Genomic DNA, 20,032 nt, shown 5'->3' with positions numbered 1-20,032 from the left:
TTGATACAAGTCACTCCAACTTCTATTTTGGGAATCTGTAATTGAAGGATGACGGTTGGGGGAAAAGTGGTTTAAAACAGTTGATTGAGGGCTTCCCTGAAGGTTCAGTGGTAAAGAATCCGTCTGCCAATGCAGGAGACATGAGTTTGATCTCTGATCTGGGAAGTTCTCACATGCTGCAGAGTATCTAAGACTGTGTGCCACAACTATTGAGCCTATTGGTCTAGAGACTGGGAGCCACAACTACTGAGCCCAGATGCCGCAATTACTGAAGCTCGCACACCCTAGAGCCTCTGCTCCACAACAAGGGAAGCCACAGCAATTAGAAGCCTGTGGACTGCACCAAGAGTAGCCCCTGCTTGCAGCAACTAGAGAAAGCCTGAGCAGCAGTGAAGACCTAGCACAGCCAAAGATGAAAAAATTATTAAAAACAAACAAACAAAAAAACCAGTTGATTACTTATGTTAGTATCTATAAAAGAAAAATATGTTGATCTGAAAGGGACTTGGCCAGACTTAGGCCAAGGACTTAGGACTTAGGCCAGAAAAGCCAAGTCATAGAGGTAGACTTTGACCACTGGAGGAGCGAGACAGAGGTGACTCATCAGGCTTCACCAGCATCACAGGTAATTTTTCCCCTTAAAAATCGGCTGCCTTTGTCCTGACGTCATGCTTGTCATGCAGATTTCTGATTAGTAATCTGACTTCCAAGGTAATCAGACACCTGGATGGTAAGGATGAACGCCTTCTGAAGTCTAGAAAAGACTGTTCCCCTTCTGAGCATTAGTATATTTACTATGGAGTGTGTGTGTGCAGCTTGTGAGTGTGGCTGGTTTGAGTCAGATGCTCTGAGTGCAGAGCACTCAGGAAGTCAACAGTGCTGAGGCCATTCCCCAAATAGTGGTTAACTGAGCAAGTTAGTGTCATCTTTGAGAAGAGTGCCATCCAGCTTCCTCTTGCAGACTCTTCAGCCTTATCAAACCTCTTATTCCTCCTTATGCCCCTCTCCAGTGATTCTTTCTTTTGAAATTACTTGGAAATCTAGAAGTTTTCCAGTAGTGTTAGAAATCTAATAAGAGCAGTATTCAAACCTACCAGGAAAAAATAAATGTAAATTGCTAAGTATTTTAGTCACATAGTCTATATAGTATCCTGGCAGTGTAGAATTATTTGTCTATTGTTCCCTCTTTTTTACCTTTCTGGTTGGCAGAACTCCTCCATCTATTTTCCCTTGGTCAGTGAAGTATACCTCCTCCTGACCAGTCACCCAAGCCAGAAACCTGGTACATCCTTGTTTTCTTACCTCTTCTTTGCCAATGTGTCATGTCATCAAGAGCCTCATCATTTCTAGCTTGAACCATTACAGTAGTCTCCTAAATATCTCTTTAAACACTCTAATCTGTCCTTCAGGTTGTTACCAAAGAAGTTGTCCTTTTAAAAGTATATCTTTTAAAAACACACATCTGAAGTTGTTGCTTTTCTATGTGTAAACTAGTCAGTGGCCTTTTATGTTTAACATGGAATGTAGGCTCTTCATACCTGGCTGCTTCCCCCTCCCCTAGAGACTCTTTCCTTCTTCCTCTCTGTGTTACCCTCTCCCTGCCCTCTCCAGTTATGGTCAGCTGGCTTGCCAGATTGCGTCACTCCTCTGCACACTTGAATGTGACATACATAAGCTTGTCTTACTTGATATTTCAGCAGCATTTCACATCATAGTGCACTCCCTCTGTTTTGAAATACCCTTTTCCCTTGATTTCCGTGTCATTCTTTCTGAACTTTTTTCTGCCGCTCTTGTATTTTTATACTTTTTTCTGGGTACTCCTCTTCCACTCAGCCTTTGTATGTCGGACTTTCTTCAGGTCCAGGCTTAGGTTCTGTTTTCCCTCTTACACCTGCTGTGCTCTGCTCTGTATCTAGTCATTTACTATAAGGGATTTTTATACTCGGCAAAAGTATATAAAGATCATTTACAGTACAGTTAATGTATGTTTTTCTCATAGCTCTTTGGTTACCATGGTAGAGTAAAGATACTTATCTGGATTTAGGTCAGTGAGAACTGCCATAATGTGTCAAGAGCACTGGTTTTAGGGGAGTGGAAGCCCACCCCATAATGAGTTCTCTTCAGTTTGAGCAAATAGTATCTTCCAGTGTCACTTTGGTCCCTTATTCTGCTGTTGTATAAAATGATTAGATTTTAGCAACCCTACCTCACCACCAAGAGGTTAATCCTTGCAGTTCATCAAGTAGCCTTTGACTTGTCACACTCTTTACTAAACTAGCTGGAACAGCTAGGTAGAAATTAGGGCAAGATTTGATCTTTCATTTAGATGAAAATTTTTCTTCTGGGTAATAAATTAGAACTGGTAGTTGAGACTCGGCCTAGTGTTTACTATAGTCGAGGTCCCTGCCAGGAAATTATTCTGAATGAAGTTAAAAATATTTCTAAAGGAAAGAATTATTGAGTAATCAAGATGTAAATGTCTGAGTGATGGAAATGTGCTGCTTCTTGGAATTGCTCCACCTGAAAAGCTTGTTCCTGACATTCCATTTATAATACTGAAGAAGTGAAATCCTTGATAGTTGTAAAGGGTTAATGCAGGAGTCTCATGGGGATGTGACTTAGCAGTGAAGAAGTGGTATACGAAGAAGTGATGACATTGTCAGGATTGAACAGGAGGCATCAGCATGGAGAAGAGAATTTAACCCTTAGTATATTGAATATTTAACTTTAACAAAAATACTAAGATATTATTACAATAGGCATTTTACATAATAGAACATAAGCAAGATGTTTTCCTTTGCATTTTATTGTTTCTAATCGATGTGTAGAACAGAAGAAATTGGAAACTGTCCCTTTAATAAAACCTTGTTTACCTATCCTCTTCTAGTAGGAGTGGCTTAGGAACCTGTAGAGTGAGGTATGACTTCCAATTCTGCATTCTGACTGGTAGCCTAGAAAAGAGTGCTGGTGCTACAAACCAGGAAGTGACAAATAATGTGCTTATAGTAGAGCTTGTCTTTTATAAGGAAAATTCATAACAAAACTAGAGGATTAAAGTAGTGATTTTACATAGTTGTCATTAAATGTTTGGAACTCTACTGTAGAGAAACCTTGCAGTGTACTTAGAATACAAAGCTTTCAGGGCTAGAAATTGATCTGACTTTTGAGCCTTATCTGATTACTGCTTGATTCGTCTTTATTTTGTTCAAGAGTTCAGCAGGCTGAAGGGGGAGCCTTCCTCCCCATTGTTCCCAGGTAGGTGGTCAACCTTTGTTGATTGAAATTTTCTTTAAGTTTACTTAACCCAGGTTCTGCTGCTGATTATTGAAAGATTTATGAATATCAGTCTGGGTATATGTTTTGGTGTTTGACTATTCAACATGGCTGTAAATAATCATTTTTGTGACTTTGTGCCAACTTTGTAGAAAAAGTCATTTTTAACAAATTAGCAAATTAAGTGAGTGGCAAATTAAATGAGTTCTCTTTTGTTTTCTCTTAACCTTATATATTTGTATTGAATTAATAGATTAAAATATATTGAAGTTACTCTATTAACTTCCTGATAGTATTTAATAATGTATTTAAAACATTTATATATGTAGTCAAATAAAATTGTATTTTTATTGTTACTATTTTACTCATAAGTTTCATTTCTTTCAGTTTTAGGAAGCTGTCAGAGTGTATAGCTAATTGTTTATGTACTTGTTTTAGTTTGTTTTTGGAATATTTTGATACCTATTATTTCTGAAGAGTTTTTATAAAAGCTTAATCTTCCATAAGTATATTGAAATATTGCTTGTTTCTCTTTATAAAGTTAACCATGCATTTATGACACTGATAGTGTTTCAAAGACAACATATTTGGAACATATCAGTTATAATTATCAGAGCTAATTATCAGTATTAGCTAACTGCTATTGTAAAAAAAAAAAAGAAGCTATTCACAAATGGTTCTTCTGGAGTGGGAGTCAGACAGGTTGGGGTACCTTTAGGATCAAGCACAGTTGTTTCTTAACTTTCTCTACCACTAGTGATCCTTGTTATTTTTATTCTATGGACACTATGCTTCAAAAGACTTTTTATCCACTAAATAAGTAGTGTATATAAAATAAAAAAATGTTAGAACCTTGTTGTTTACTGTTTATTAGACATTCATTATTTCCAATGAGAGTTTCTTATCAGCCTGAGATAACCACTCTAGGTTAATAGAATTCAGCCCCAAACAAAGTAACCTGACATTTTACCCAGCTTGAATAACTTTATTGTAGGTAACTGTTTGGATATTTTTGACTTTTTGAAATACTGATAATGATATCTGAAGTTTCAACAGCTACTCTTATGAAATGCTAGTCATCTGGGAACTAGGAGTCTAAAGTGCAGAAATTTTGTTCTTAATGTCTTTGAGTTTCCATGAAATGATGAAGCTCATCTAGTGTAATGTAACAAAGATACCAAAGCTACTAGACAGAGAGGATAAACAGAGAGAAAATAAAAAAAGGAAATGTGATATTTGTTGTCGGGACTAGCTGGGAGGAATTCAAGATATCTGTATGTTTTGGCCCTGTAAAGTCTCTATCTTTATCCCTGCTACTTCCTCACTTAAAATTTTTACTCCAAGTAGTTTGATACAGTGTTTACTGACTCCAGAACAAATATTGCTTGTGTTTTTCATGTATTTATTCTATATTTTTATGTAGACTTCTGCTCCCCAATTTTTAAATTTCTCCATTTCCTCTATTTGTTGCATTCCTTCAGCTCAGCTGAAGACCCTTCTATAATGTGAAGCCTTTTCCGATCATCCTAAACCACACTAATGTTTCTTTCCTTTATACTTCTATATCATGTTGATTCCACCAGTTCTTTAGTACGTAATAGTGTTATAGTTTGTCCTATTTAACTTTTACATAAAAGTTTCCCATGTTTTTTCAACTATATTATAATACGTTGTTAGAGAACAAGTAGGATATCATTTTTATCCTTTTTAGTATCTAGTGCAGTAATATACATTTGGTGTGCTTTAGTCGCTAACTTGTGTCTGACTCTTTTGTGACCCCATGGACTGTAGACCACCAGGCTCCTCTCTTCATGGAATTTTTCAGGCAAGATTACTGGAGTGGGTTGTCATTTCCTTCTCCAGAGGATCTTCCCCAACCCAGGGATCAAACCTGCATCTCCCACATTGTGGGCAGATTCTTTACCATTTAGCCACCTGGGTTGTCCTATACATTTGGTAGGTTCTAAATAAATATCTGTTGAATGAATGAGAGAAGTAAAGAATCTTGCCAGCAATTGCTTCATGTAATGCTGCCTCCCTCTACCTTGCTTAATTATGTAATTAACCATCTATAATGTTTCTAAAAATCAGACCATTGATTTTCATATTGTTACTATTTTTGTTTTCCTTTGTAATACGTGAGTTTTTTATATTAGATTATTTAACCCTGATGGACTTAACAGAAACAGAAGATATTAAGAAGAGGTGACAAGAATACATGAAAAAGGTCTTAATGACCCATATAACCATGATGGTGTGGTCACTCACTAGAACCAGACATCCTAGAGTGTGAAGTCAAATGGGCCTTAGGAAGCATTACTAAGAACAAAGCTGGTGGAGGTGATGGAATTCCAGCTGAGCTATTTCAAATCCTAAAAGGTGATGTTGTGAAAGTGCTGCACTCAATATGCCAGCAACTTAGGAAAACTCAGCAGTGGCCACAGGACTGGGAAAGATCAGTTTTCATTCCAATCCCAAAGAAAGGCAATGCCAAAGAATTTCAAATTACCACACAATTTCATTTCACATACTAGCAAGGTAATGTTCAAAATCTTTCAACCTAGGCTTCAACAATATGTGAACCGAGAACTTCCAGATGTGCAAGCTGGATTTAGAAAAGGCAGAGGAACCAGAGATCAATTGCCAGCATCTGTTGGATCATAGAAAAAGCAAGGGAATTCCAGAAAAACATCTGCTTCTTTGTGCTAAAGACCGATGTGTGGATCACAACAAACTGTGGAAAATTCTTAAAGAGATCACCTTACTTGCCTCCTAAGAAACCTGTATGCAGGTCAAGAAGCAACAGTTAGAACCAGACATGAAACAATGGACTGGTTCCAAATTGGGAAAGGAGTATGGCAAGGCTGTATATTGTCACCCTCCTTATTTAACTTATATGCAGAGTACATCATGCAAAATGTTGGACTGGATGAAGTACAGGCTCGAATTAAGGTTGCCAGGAGAAATATCAATAACCTCAGATACACAGATGACACCATCCTAGTGGCAGAAAGCAAAGAACTAAAGAGCCTCATGATGAAGGTGAAAGATGAGAGTGAAAAGCTGGCTTAAAACTCAACATTCAAAAAACGATCATGCCATCCAGTCTCATTACTTCATAGCAAATAGGTGGGGAGACAGTGACAGACTTTATTTTCTTGGGCTCCAAAATCACTTTGGATGGTGACTGCAGCCATGAAATTAAAGACATTTGCTCCTTAGAAGAAAAGCTATGATGAACCTAGACAGTGTATTAAAGGAGAGGTCACTTTGCTGACAAAGGTCTGTCTAGTCAAAGCTATGGTTTTTCCAGTAGTCGTGTATGGATGTGAGAGTTGGACCATAAAAAAGGCTGAGCACTGAAGAATTGATGCTTTTGAACTGTGGTGTTGGAGAAGACTCTTGAGAGTCCCTTGGACTGCAGGGAGATCAAACCAGTCCATCCTAAAGGAAATCAACCCTGAATATTCTTGGAAGGACTGATGGTACCTTGAAGCTGAAACTCCAATACTTTGACCACCTGATGAGAAGAGCCAACTCATTGGAAAAGACCCTGATGCTGGAAAAGATTCAAGGCAGGAGAAGAAGGGAATAACAGGATGAGATGTTTGGATAGCATCACTGACTCAATGGACATGAGTTTGAGCAAACTCTGGGAGATGGTTAAGGACAGGAAAGCCTGGCATGCTGCGGTACATGGACTTGCAGAGAGTCAGACATGAATGAATGACTGAACAACAACCAATGATACTTACCAAGAAAGAACAAGTTGAACTTTATGGAAAATAAATAAAAATAAAGACTTCCCTGGTGGTCCATTGATTAGACTTCGCCTTCTAGTATAGCAGGTATGGGTTTAATCCCTAGTCGGAAAGCTAAGATCCTACATGCCTCACAGCCAAAAAACCAAAGCATAAAACAGAAGCACTATTGTAACAAATTCAATAAAGACTATAAAAATGGTCAACATTAAAAAAAAAACTTTAAATAAAGAAGGAAATATTCTAAATTCCAGACTTTTGCATTTTGCATTTTAGGAAAATATAATTTAAAATGTACTTATATATGAAGTTTCGCATATAGTTAAAATATTCAGATACATTATAAATTAAGGGGAGGGGATTCTGAATTGATTGGAATTCTGAATGGTGAACCACCACCCTGGTACACTGGTTGGATTGCAAAATTTAAATCACAGATTAGTAATTGCCAGAAACTATGAACAAATTATTTTATAAAAAGAGGATTTTAAATATCTTGCCTCCCTTTCACAGTAGTTATTATAGTACACATTTAAAAATCATCTACCTATTTCCAGTATCAACTCTGTCAGATACGTTCTGTTAGCTTACTTTTTATGGATGTAGAAAACTGACATCTAGAAGGTCAAAAAACTCCAAAACCATACATTAGTATCTGCACAGCTGGTCATTTTGACATCAGAATTCATGTTTTGAATTACTGTTTTATAATTTGTTATATTCCCAATGGTTAGGCTAATCTTTGTGTCATTCTAGAGCTTGACCAGACAGGAATTCTGGCAGCTGCTCCAAGAGAACTATGGCACTGAGGTAGGCTTAAATGCTGAAGAGATGGAGAACTTATCCCTGTCGATTGAGGATACTGTGCAGCCAAGGTACCAGAAAATGTTCTGAAATGTCAAGATTTATCAATCTTTAGTCAAAGCAGAAGTATTTTAGACTATTAATTCAGGCTTTCTGTTTCACCTTGGGTAAAATTTGCCTCTTGCTTCTCTGTAGTGGAATGAGTGAAAGATGAGGACAATGAATAATAGTTCATTAATTGATAAGCAAATACAGATCAGATGATGTAATGCTAGGTTTTTAACTGTCACCTAGAATTTGCATAAAGCATGGGGTTAGTAAACCTTTTTATTAAGGATATGGAGAAGTACCTACTAAGTACTTAGCTCATTTGTTGTTCAGCCGCTCAGTCGTGTCCGACTCTTTGTGACCCCATAGACTACAGCATGCCAGGCTTCCCTGTCCTTCACTATCTCTCAGAGTTTGCTCAAACTCAAGTCCATAGAGTCAGTGATGTCATCCAACCATCTCATCCTCTGTCATCCCCTTCGCCTCCTGCCTCCAATCTTTTCCAGCATCAGGGTCTTTTCTAATGAGTTGGCTCTTCGCATCAGGTGGCCAAGGCATTGGAGCCTCAGCTTTAGCATCAGTCCTTTCAAGGAATATTCCAGTGCATATCCAATGAATATTTCCTTTAGGATTGACTGGTTTGATCTCCTTGCTGTCCAAGGGACTCTTAAAAGTCTTCAGCACCACAGTTCAAAAGCATCAGTTCTTTGGTGCTCAGCCTTCTTTATGGTTTAACTCTTACATCCATACATGACTACTGGAAAAACCACAGCTTTGACTATATGGATCTTTGTCGGCAAAGTGACATCTCTGCTTTTTAATATACTACCTAACATATATGTAAACAATAAAGTAAATCATCTGGAAGATATTTTGAGGGTACAAAGGTAATATGACTTTTCTTCAAGGATACCCTAGCGTCGTGCTTGACTTGTAATTGGCACTCAATAAATATTTGAATTCATTGATGAAAAGAGCTTATAGCACTATGGAAAATGCAAATACTTTTAATAGAGGGTTGAAAATGATAAGGGCCAAAAAGAGCAATAGGTAATGTGGAAAAAATTCAGAGTAGAGAGAGACTATTTTTGACTGATGGGAATTCACTTGGAAGAGTGGACATTTTTATTAACCTGTCAAATAAAAGTGCACTTTGTCCAGTGGTAATTGAGATCAAAGCAATACAAATAACTCAGGATAATACATGAAAATTCTGCAGTAAGCATTATGCTAAGTCAAAGGAGCCAGTCACAAAAGATCATATATTGTATGATTCCACCTACATGACGTGGAGTCCAGAATCAGTAAATCCATGCAGATAGAGAGTAGGTTAGTAGTTGCTAGGAACTGGGGGAGAGGAAGAATGAAAGTGACTGTTAATGGGTATAGGATTTCCTTTGGGGTGATAAAAATGTTCTAAAATTAAAAAGTGGTGATGGCGATAAACAATTGTATTATACACTTTAAACTGGGTGAATTTTATAGTATTTGAATTAAAACTTAATGAAAAATTTGGTAAATTACTTATTTAAAAATTCTATAGCAAATAAGTCTTAAGATGGAAAGCTTTTGAAGTCTCAATGTGTGTACATATACAGATAGTCTTCTAGTTGTACTGATCCTATTTATATTGTGTCCGCTCAGCACTAATATTTTGCAGTCTTTTTTTTTTTTAACATGGGTTACACATGTATATTGTATTAGTTTTCTGTAAAGCTAAAAATTTCCATTGGACTACTCTCCTTGTAAAGTTTACTAGCCTCTCTCAGGTACTGGAGTTGGGTAGAAAAGCACTTGACATAATGCAGAAAGCCTTGGATGGTGGTAAAGAAGATCTGGATTCTAGTCTGAACTTTACCACCTAGTAGCTGAGCAAACTCAGGCAAATCACTTAGCCTTTCTGATCCTCAGTTTATTGATCTGTAAATGGAGGCAGTTAACCTAGGTGATCTCCGAGATCCCTGCCAACTGGAAAAGTTTCTAGTCTTTGAAGACAGAAAGAGTAAATATTTTTGATCTGCTGCTTTGTGCACTGTAACACAGTGTAACATCCATCTTTTCTTAGGTGACTGAGTGCTTTCTAAAAGAAGATGTGGCAGGATCCTCATTTGCTCTTCTACTCTTTTCCCATTCTTCCAACCTCTGAGAGAACTGTCTGCCTCACACCTTTCCAGACCTTTATTTCCTCTGCTCTTTCATCTTTTTTCTCTTCACTTTCAATCTTTCCTTCACTCTCCTTCCTCTTTTTTTATTTTTCCACAATCTACCTCCATCCTTAAAATCCTCAGCTACAGACACTCAGCTCATGGTTTCGTCTTCAGGAGCCGTTTTTCTTGTTCCCTCAAGGTGCTACCATTCTGTTGGCCAGGAGTAGACCTAAGTATTACTTGAGTGGAGTAGAATAGTATAGACTCTTCTTGCTTTTCTGTTTCTTTCTCAGGATAACTTGGCTTCAGATGTCAGGCTACTACTTTATTTTAGAAGAGCTTTACATCTAAATATAGTAATGATCAATTAGTAATACTAGTTGCTCAATAAAGTTGAGCACTGTAAATGAGATCCTTTTGTGCTCCTTTTATATTTCATACACTTTCCTTTTTTTTTTCCACTCCCTGAAAGAAGAAAAGCAAGTCCCAAGGCATTTATTGTAGTCTGTGTCCCTATGATCATTTGAAAAGCTTCTCCTTTAACCTTAGGAATTTTTGTTCTCAGGAATGAGGAGAATATGGGCTGATGGATGGGCTCTGTGCTCAGATGTCAGGAGGTTCCCCTTCTCAGAGAGATGTGCTATCTCAGTTGGAACTGAATCTGAAGGGAGGGGATGAGATCTAAAACTGTCTTTTGGTGCCATCTGGCATCCAACTCAAACACTTACCATCCTTTCGAAGCATCTTCATTTTTGTTCACAACTAAAACTTAAACAAGCAGGGTTCAATGTATTAGTTGCTGTTATGGCCAGTTGTACTTGGTTCATTTTTAAATAGTTTCTGAAGTTTATAAAATCTTACATAAGCATATTTTATTTTCAGCAGTGAGATCAGTGAGTTAAGAATATAACTTTGTTATAGGTAGAAGCTTATTTGTTACTTTAAAAAAATTGTCTTCAAAATGCTCTATAATAGAAAAGGACCTGAATGAGGAGACCAAGTCAGTTACTTGTGCAGAAGTAACCTTGTTTATGTTGCTATGTTCTGTTTCTTACAGAAGTCCAGGAAGAAGCAGCCTGGATGACTGTGGGGAGAGAGATGAAAAATTATCCAAGTCAATCAGTTTTACCCGTGAATCAATTAGTTGGGTTTCAGAGTCAGAGTCAATTGAAGGAAATTCACCAAAAGGGGTTGGTATATGATTCCCTTTTAAAATCTATCTGATATTGCCATGTTTTCATCATAATGGAAGATCAAATGAAAATACAGTATACAAAATGTTTAAACACTTTAGATGTGAGGCTGCTCTTTTCGGGCAAGAGTTTTAAGCCTTTAAATAGCAGAGGTTATATGGGAATAATATGTGTTTCTGTTCAGACCTGGATATGGTGCAGAGTTACCAGGCAGTTTCCTGAGCATCAGTCTGTAAGGAGGATGCGTGCATGCCAAGTCGTTTCAGTTGTGTCTGACTCTTTGCGACGCTATGGACTGTTGCCTGCCGGGCTCCTCTGCCCTTGGGATTCTCCAGGCAAGAATACTGAAGTGGGTATTCTTCAGCCATGCTGTCCTCCAGGAGATCTTCCCGACCCAGGGATCCAACCCACATCTCCTGCAGCTCCTGCATTGCAGGCGGATTCTTTACTGCTGAGCCACTGGGAAAGCCCCTATAAAGGGGATAGACATTTTTAAAAATAAATAAGGTGGAAAAATTCATAGCAGAATTGTTCTCAGAATAGATAGGGTATGTAATGGAAGGATCTGTTTTGAAGGGGAGATGAGAACCCTGAGCACCATGCTTGAGTAACCACAAATGCTTGTTAAACCGACTGCTAAATCAGACGTACGTGCTAAGTTGCTTCAGTCGTGGGGCACTCTTTCCAATGCTATGGACTGTAGCCCACCAGGCTCCTCTGTCCATGGGATTCTTCAGGCAAGAAATGGGTTGCCATTTCCTTCAGGGGATCTTCCAAGAGATCAAACCCGTGTCTCTTACATCTCCTGCATTGGCAGGTGGGTTCTTTACCACTAGCACCACCTGGGAAGCCCACTAAATCAGACATATCCAGTTAATTTTCATAGTTATTTAGCTAGTTAGGGCTTCCCTGATAGCTCAGTTGGTAAAGAATCTGCCTGCAATGCCGGAGACCCTGGTTTGATTCCTGGGTCGGGAAGATCCCCTGGAGAAGGGATAGGCTACCCACTCCAGTATTCTTGGGCTTCACTTGTGGCTCCGCTGGTAAAGAATCCACCTGCAATGCGGGAGACCTGGGTTCGATCCCTGGGCTGGGAAGATCCCCTGGAAAAGGGAAAGGCTACCACTCTAGTATTCTGGCCTGGAGAATTCCATGGGTCCATGGGGTCACAAAGAGTCGGACACGACTGAGCGAATTGCACTTTAGCTAGTTAGTCTCTTTGTTTATTTTTTCAAGTATTATTATAAGCCTATCAATTAAAAAAAAAGTTTTGGTGAGTTTCTATCAATCAAAGTCATTATTATTATTACTTTTTATACTCAGATTGTCCCCTCTGCCAATAGGCTCCTCTGTCCTTTTGAAATAATCAATAATTTTTGACAGCTTCCTTTCTTTCTGGTACAATAATGTGTCCCAAGCATTTTTTATATTTTCAGTCCCAGACTTAGTATCAGCTACTTGTCTAATGAGCTATAGATTTTAGTGAAGGATGGCACTTAGAAACCACATTCTAAGTGATGAGAGTGTGCAGCTTTTGTTCTTCTGATTGGTGATGCAAATTTTGGGCCAGTGCTGAATTTCTTATTTTAAATCAAAGCATTGGCTTCAAACTCTACCTCTGCCACTTTCTAACTGTATGACATTAAATAAATTAATTACTTAACCTCTCTATGCCTTTGTTTTCTCAACAATAAGATGAGGACACTAATACCCCATAGGAATTTTTAAGTAAGGACTAAATTAATTAATATATGTGAAGGTACATTGAATAGTCCTTGACATGTATCAAGTATTAATAACCATAACCTATTATAGTTGAATGGAGAAGGAAATGGCAACCCACTCCAGTATTCTTGCCTGGAGAATCCCATGGATGGTGAGCCTGGCGGGCTGCAGTCCATGGGGTCACAAAGTCAGACATGACTGAAGCAACTATGGGACGTGTTATAGTTGAAGATGAATCTGTGTGTGGCCAGTAATGGACCTCTTTTACCTTCTCTCATGGAGCTCCCAGCATCTGTTGTGAATAAATGTTGGGGAAACATTGAAATAGATTATGTAAAAGGCCAGCAAGTTTTCAGCTTGTTTCAGGTGACCATCATGCATCTATCTCAGTCTGATTTTGTACTGTGGATTTCATGTAAAACTCATTCATCAAGAGACACTTAGGAACTAACTACTTGTGTAAGGGAGATGATTCTGAATGCCAGTCCCCTTGTATGCTCTCACTGAGAAGAACAAGCCACTGAGTTTTGGGGTTTAACAGGACAGGGGATCTCTTGCAGTCCCCTTATCCCTTTATACAAATCTGACTTTGAGGCTGGGTTCTCAGAACTATTAATATTATTATTCCTTGAGTCCTTCCTACAGCCTCATTGACAATGTCTTCTGTTCTTGAGATAGTTAATCTGTTGGCCCTTCTAGTTTTGTTCCTAAAGGAAGTCATACTTTCTCTAAGAAAAAGAAGTGGATTTAGAGGAGTAATTTAATGTTTTAAGTTTGACTATACATTCATTGATGTTTAAGATAGATGTTTTCAGCTTATGGAATATAAGTAATCTAAAAGTTTGGTCCCTTTTTGCCTTTTACATTCAAGAGAAGGAGAAGTACAGTGAGATTCTCAGATATCAAACATCTTGTCACTTTGTTTCATTTTTACTTCCAACAAAGTTGGTAATAACAAAAAGTTAGAAATAGAATTTTCTAAGAATAAGTTTTTGTTAAGTTGTAAAATTAATAATCTCCAACAAAGTTGGTAATAACAAAAAGAAATAGAAATTCCTAAGAATAAGTTTTTAATAAGTTAAAAAATTAATAATCTCTTTAAAGATTTAGGAAATATAGAAAAGTATACAAAGAAGTGCAAATCATCTGGATGCTAACCATTCAAAAATAGTGATGTTGCTTTTCCTATAGGTATCTGTCCTTGTTTGTTACAGTAGGAACTAAATCTTAGTTAAAACAAGAAATTTGTGTGGAAACTTACTCTACTTAGCATCTATAGAGGTCCTGGGTCAGCTAATAAGCATGTTGCTTTGTAGTGCGGAACTCCTGAATAAATCAAGTCTTGATTTTAACAGTAATCTCTGATTGAAAAGTCAATCCTCTGACTTAGGATAGTGATACTTTAATAAATTGTGTCCTGGGTCCCGGTTGTTATTCTGCTTTCTTTTTTTTTCAAGTCATTTGGCTCTATAGATCAAACTTTTATTTATTTATTTTTAATTTATTTTTTATTTTTATTTTTTTCCATTTATTTTTATTTGTTGGAGGCTAATTACTTTACAGTATTGTAGTGGTTTTTGCCATACATTGACATGAATCAGCCATGGATTTACATGTGTTCCCCATCCCTATCCCCACTCCCACCACCCTCTCCATCCCATCCCTCTGGGTCTTCCCAGTGCACCAGCCCTGAGCACCCATCTCATGCATCCAACCTGGGCTGGTGATCTGTTTCACCCTTGATAGTATACTTGTTTCAATGCTGTTCTCTCTGAACATCCCACCCTCACCTTCTCCCACAGAGTCTAAAAGTCTGTTCTGTACATCTGTGTCTCTTTTTCTGTTTTGCATGTAGGGTTATCGTTACCATCTTTTTAAATTCCATATATATGTGTTAGTATACTGTATTGGTCTTTCTTTCTGGCTTACTTCACTCTGTATAATGGGCTCCAGTTTCATCCATCTCATTAGAAGTGATTCAAATGAATTCTTTTTAATGGCTGAGTAATATTATTCTGCTTTCTTAATGGTCAGTGGAAACCTCCTGGAGCTCCTCCTCCTTGGAGCTGCTTCTGTTGTTCAGTGCTGCTCTAAGATCTCACGGGGCAGAAGGTAGAACGATTATATGCTTTTGCTGTCTTTCATCTGCTTATACGCAGACAATGCAAGAAAGTACACTGCCATATGGTTTGTATATTCACACTGTTCTATTAAGCCTAATTACAATAGTCTTCTATTTGACTACTACTAACATAGTAATAGCATTCATACTTTAAGGCCTAATATTAAATTTATTACAGAAATTTATTTATAATATGACATATCTTTATTAAGCCATTTCCAGAAAGTATGGATAGCAGTATATATTGAATATATTTTACTGTACAACCCCTTAGTCCCTTAACAGTAAATCCAACTGTATTCTTATTGGTTTGCTTTAATCTTTCTCCTTTAATCTATTCTCCCTCACTGTACTCTGATGTGACTTTTATATCTCTATTTTCTTTCCCTTTTCCCTTTAGTTACTGGTCTTGAGAGATGGGTGAGTTCTCTTCCTTGAGTTGATGGGGCAGGTATTGTCTGGGGAAACTAATTGGGTTTGACTCCTTTCCTTGCACACCTCAAAGAACTGACCACTCCGTTATTTTTGTCCTTTTTCCCCTTTCCCTTCTACTTAAGTGATCCATATGTTGTTAACTGTGAGTTCTTTTTTATGATGTTCTTCATAAATGTATTGTTCATTAATGTATAAGAAGATGACTTTAGGATGATCTATATTATCTATCAATATTTTATGGACCAAATGTAATATAAACATAACAAGCAAAGCTCTCAAAGAGCAGCATTTCAAAATGTGTTTATTATTAAAGATCTCATTGTTTGTCTTTTAGGGGCTAGGGAAAGAGGAACCCCAAAATGAGAAACAGATCAAAAGTCCTTCACTAACTTCAGAAAAGAGGTTAAGTAGACAGTCATCAAAATCACTGGACTTGAATAAAAATGAGTATCTTTGTCTGGACAAAAGCAGCACTTCAGATTCTGTCGATGAAGGTAAAGACTTTCTTATAAATTTTAAGTAAAATTTCAGTTATATCTTTTAATGTTTACTTTTGTATTAAGTGTGTACAGATTGAGAATTGTTTTTTTGTACCAAATACAGTCTCACTCTATAAAGAACCAAAAAGGGATGGAAGTTGATAAGAAATAGGGGAAAGGGGCTGCTAAATCTAACCCATCACCACTTTTTAGAAGCCTGAAATTTGAAGATCTTCATCACATTTAGCCTATATTACCCCACGCATTGAGTCAGTGGAAATGGAGCAGTAGCAATGGAAAAGCAACTTTTTTTTTCTTTTTACCCATGACTTATTTGTATCTGAAATTTGTACCTCTTAATCTCACTCACCTGTTTATCTCCTTCCCCCACCTCCTTCCCTTCTGGCAACCACCTGTTTGTTCTCTATATCTATGGCTCTGTTCCTGTTATGTTTGTTCATTGTTTTGTTTTTTAGATTCCACATATAAGTGAAATCATACACTATATGTCTTTCTTTTTCTGGTTTATTTCACTAAGCATAATATCCTCTAGGTTCATCTGTGCCAAAAATGGCAAGATTTCATCCTTTTTTATGGATGAGTAATATTCCATGGCTCAGTGGTACAGAATCCACCTGCAATACAGGAGATGTGGGTTCTATCCCTGGATTGGGGAGATCCCCTGGACAAGGAAATGGCAACCCACTACAGTATTCTTGCCTGGAAAACCTCATGGACAGAGGAGCCTGGTGGGCTACAGTCCAGGGGGTCACAAAAGAGTCAGACACAACTTAGCAACTAAACAACAATATTCCATTATATATATATCTATACCACATCGTCTTTATCCCCTCTATCTGTTGATAGTCACTTAGGTTGCTTCCATATCTTTGCTATTGTAATAATGCTGCAGTGCACATAGTGGGGTACATATATCTTTTTGAATTAGTGTTTTCATTTTCATCAGATAAATACCTAGGAAAATACCTAGGAGTGAAATTACTGGATTTTATGGTAGTTCTATTTTTATTTTTTTGAGGAACTTACCTAGTATTTTCCATAGTGACTGCACTAGTTTACATCCCACCAACAGTGTACTGAGGTTCCTTTTTCTCCACATTCTCAACAATACTTGTTATTTGCTGTCTTCTTGGTAATAGCCATTCTGATGGTGTGAGATGGTACCTTGTTGTGGTTTTGATTTGCATTTCCCTGATGATTAATGATGCTGAGCATTCATGTGCCTGTTGGCCATCTGTATGTCTTCTTTGAAAAAATGTCTATTCAGGTCCTCTGCTCATTTCCTTTTTTAATCAGGTAATTTTCAGTTGTTGAGTTGTATGAGTCCTTTGTATATTTTGGATATTAACCCCTTATCAGATATATCATTTGCAAATATCTTCTGACATTCAGTAGGCAGCCTTTACATTTTGATTATAGTCTCCTTCACTGTGCAAAAGCTTTTTAGTTTGATTTGTTTATTTTTGCTTTTATTTATCTTACTAGAAGAGACATAAAAAATACTGCTAAGAAAGATGTCAAAGAACGTACTTGCTTATGTTTTCTTCTAGAAGTTTAATGGTTTCAGGTCTTACATTTAAGTTTAATACAGTTTGAGTTTTAAAAAATCATAATGAAAATCTGCATGGTGTAGTACTATAAATCTTAGTACTTTTTTTAACCACAAAAAGAGAGGGGAAAAGAGAGATTTCAAATGTAGTTGTTTGTTCAGTCACTTAGTTGTATCCGACTCTTTGCGACCCTATGTACTGAAGCACGCCAGGCTTCCCTGTCCTTCACCATCTCCTGGAGCTTGCTCAAACTCATGTCCGTTGAGTCAGTGATGTCATCCAACATCTCGTCCTCTGTTATCCCCTTCTTCTGCCTTCAATCTTTCCCAGCATCAGGGTCTTTTCTAATGGGTTGGCTCTTTGCATCAGGTGGCCAAAGTACTGGAGCTTCAGTTTCAGTATCAGTCCTTCTAATGAATATTCAGGACTGATTTCCTTTAGGATGGGCTGGTTTGGTCTCCTTGCAGTCCAAGGGACTCTCAAGAGTCTTCTGCAACACCACAGTTCAAAAGCATCAATTCTTCCTCATTCAGCCTTCTCTATGGTTCAACTCTCACATCCATACATGACTACAGGAAAAACCACAGCCTTGACTAGATGGACCTTTGTCGGCAAAGTAATGTCTCTGCTTTTTAATATGCTGTTTAGGTTTGTCATAACTTTTCTTCCAAGGAACAAGTGTCTTTTAATTTCATGGCTGCAGTCACAATCTGCAGTGATTTTGGAGCCCAAGAAAATAAAGTCTGTCACTATTTCCATTGTTTCCCCATCTATTTGCCATGAAGTGATGGGACTGGGTGCCTTGATCTTCATTTTTTGAATGTAGAGAACACAGTAAAAACAAAAATCAGTTGCTTAAGGGAAACTTTAGAGCAAATCATGTTCTCTTTACTTTCTTTAAGTTATAACCAATAACCTGGGGCTTGTCATGCTTATCAAGTCATGGAATTTCAAGGTCACTTCAAGCAGTTTTCTTTTTGTTTTTTTTTTTCAGCTGTAAGATTACTGACATTGAAGTCAGTGAAGTGAGGAGACAATAGGAAGGGTAGGGTAGTGGCTGACTGCTTTCAAATTTCAGGAAGCAGAGTAATGCCGGTGGAGTTTTGCTGTACTTTCTTTTGTACCAGCATGTTATATTACTATTCCTACCAGAGTGTTGGTGAAGGGGACAGTTGTGGTTTGGATCTGTCTGACATGACTGTATTTACTAGTCTATTTACTGTTCAGCTTAGACCTGGTTTGGAAACCCCTGAAGGCTGTTTACTAAATCCATGAAAACCAAAGTTAAATCCAAGTCAAATCTAAGTCAAATCCAAATCCAGTTCAAATCTAAAATCAAATCCAGATCCAAAACCAAAACAAATCCATGAAAACCAAATCCAAATCAGGTTCTACCTTGGCTTGTAAACACTGAAGTATCTTTGGTGAAAACTAAATCTACACTCTTAAAAACCTAAGTAAAAATAAACAGGCTCTTAAAAATTAAAATGTATTAAGAAGACAGTTGTGTTCTTTTGAAAAGATCAATGAGAGGAAGTTTTTTTGAAAGGATCAAGCACCAGGAATGACTAGACTCTCTTAGCGTCCTTACCATTTGTGCCTGGGAAATTCCATGGATGGAGGAGCCTGGCAGGCTACAGTCCATGGGGTTGCAAAAGAGTTGGACATGACTTAGCAACTAAACAACAATAGCATGTAGCTGTGTGAGTTAGGTATCCCTGCCTGGCCACCGCTCTAGCTGTAGGAAGATCTGCTCTGGCACTCAGTGGCCAGATACATAAGTGACATCAAAATGAGGATTTTTGTTTGTTTGTTTTTGCATCCAGAATATATTTTGAAAATTTTTACACTGATAGCAAAGACAGGCAAAGACACTACTAGAAAATTACAAATATCCTTTACAAATATTGACATCAAAATCCTGAACAAAATATGAGCAAACCAAAGCAGTACATTAAAAGGGTTATACACTATGACCAAGTGGGATTTATTCCTGAAATTTGAAAATGGGTCAACAGACAAAAATTAATCAGTGTGATTTGTCACCTTAATAGAATGAAAGAAAAAAAACCAAAATCATCATTTTATTATTGATGCAATAAAAGAACCAAATGAGGATTTTTTTCTTTTTCTTTCTCATCTGCTCTTTTATAAGAATGATCCTTTAAAAAAAAATCCTCATTCAGTTCCCATACAATTCACATTAATGATAAATTATGTAAAGAGTGACATTAAAACTCATATAAATTGTGTTTTTGTCTACAAATAAAGAAAGAATAATAGTGGTGTAGTTTCTGTATTGCATAGAAGCCCTGATCACCAGTTTTTAGAGAATGAAAGATAAAACAAATTGTGTCTCTTTAGTTACTCAACTAAACTCCAAATTACCTGCCTTTCTTGCATACCTACCTAATGCATTTTTTCACACGTATTCAAAATACTACCGATATCTGTTGTGTATGTGCTCAGTGGTT

General features: G+C 37.3%; 1 protein-coding gene across 10 annotated transcripts in view; it reads left to right on the top strand.

Moving 5' to 3' along the window:
* GRAMD1C (GRAM domain containing 1C) overlaps nucleotides 1–20,032 on the top strand; it is a 104,623-nt gene that overhangs the window by 59,421 nt on the left and 25,170 nt on the right. For 8 of the 10 annotated variants that reach the window (XM_061167178.1, XM_061167177.1, XM_061167184.1 and 5 more), the window contains 3 exons: nucleotides 7,791–7,909; nucleotides 11,091–11,223; nucleotides 15,843–16,002. In XM_061167178.1, coding sequence (XP_061023161.1) covers nucleotides 7,791–7,909; nucleotides 11,091–11,223; nucleotides 15,843–16,002 — 412 coding nt within the window. Of the gene's footprint in view, nucleotides 1–2,933; nucleotides 3,256–5,837; nucleotides 7,122–7,790; nucleotides 7,910–11,090; nucleotides 11,224–15,842; nucleotides 16,003–20,032 lie in introns of those variants that run through there. The other 2 variants (XM_061167186.1, XM_061167179.1) reach the window with 2 other exon arrangements.

Source organism: Dama dama, chromosome 19, assembly GCF_033118175.1.
Source record: "Dama dama isolate Ldn47 chromosome 19, ASM3311817v1, whole genome shotgun sequence".
Taxonomy (NCBI): Eukaryota; Metazoa; Chordata; class Mammalia; order Artiodactyla; family Cervidae; genus Dama; species Dama dama.
This window is presented reverse-complemented; position numbering and strand designations above follow the sequence as displayed.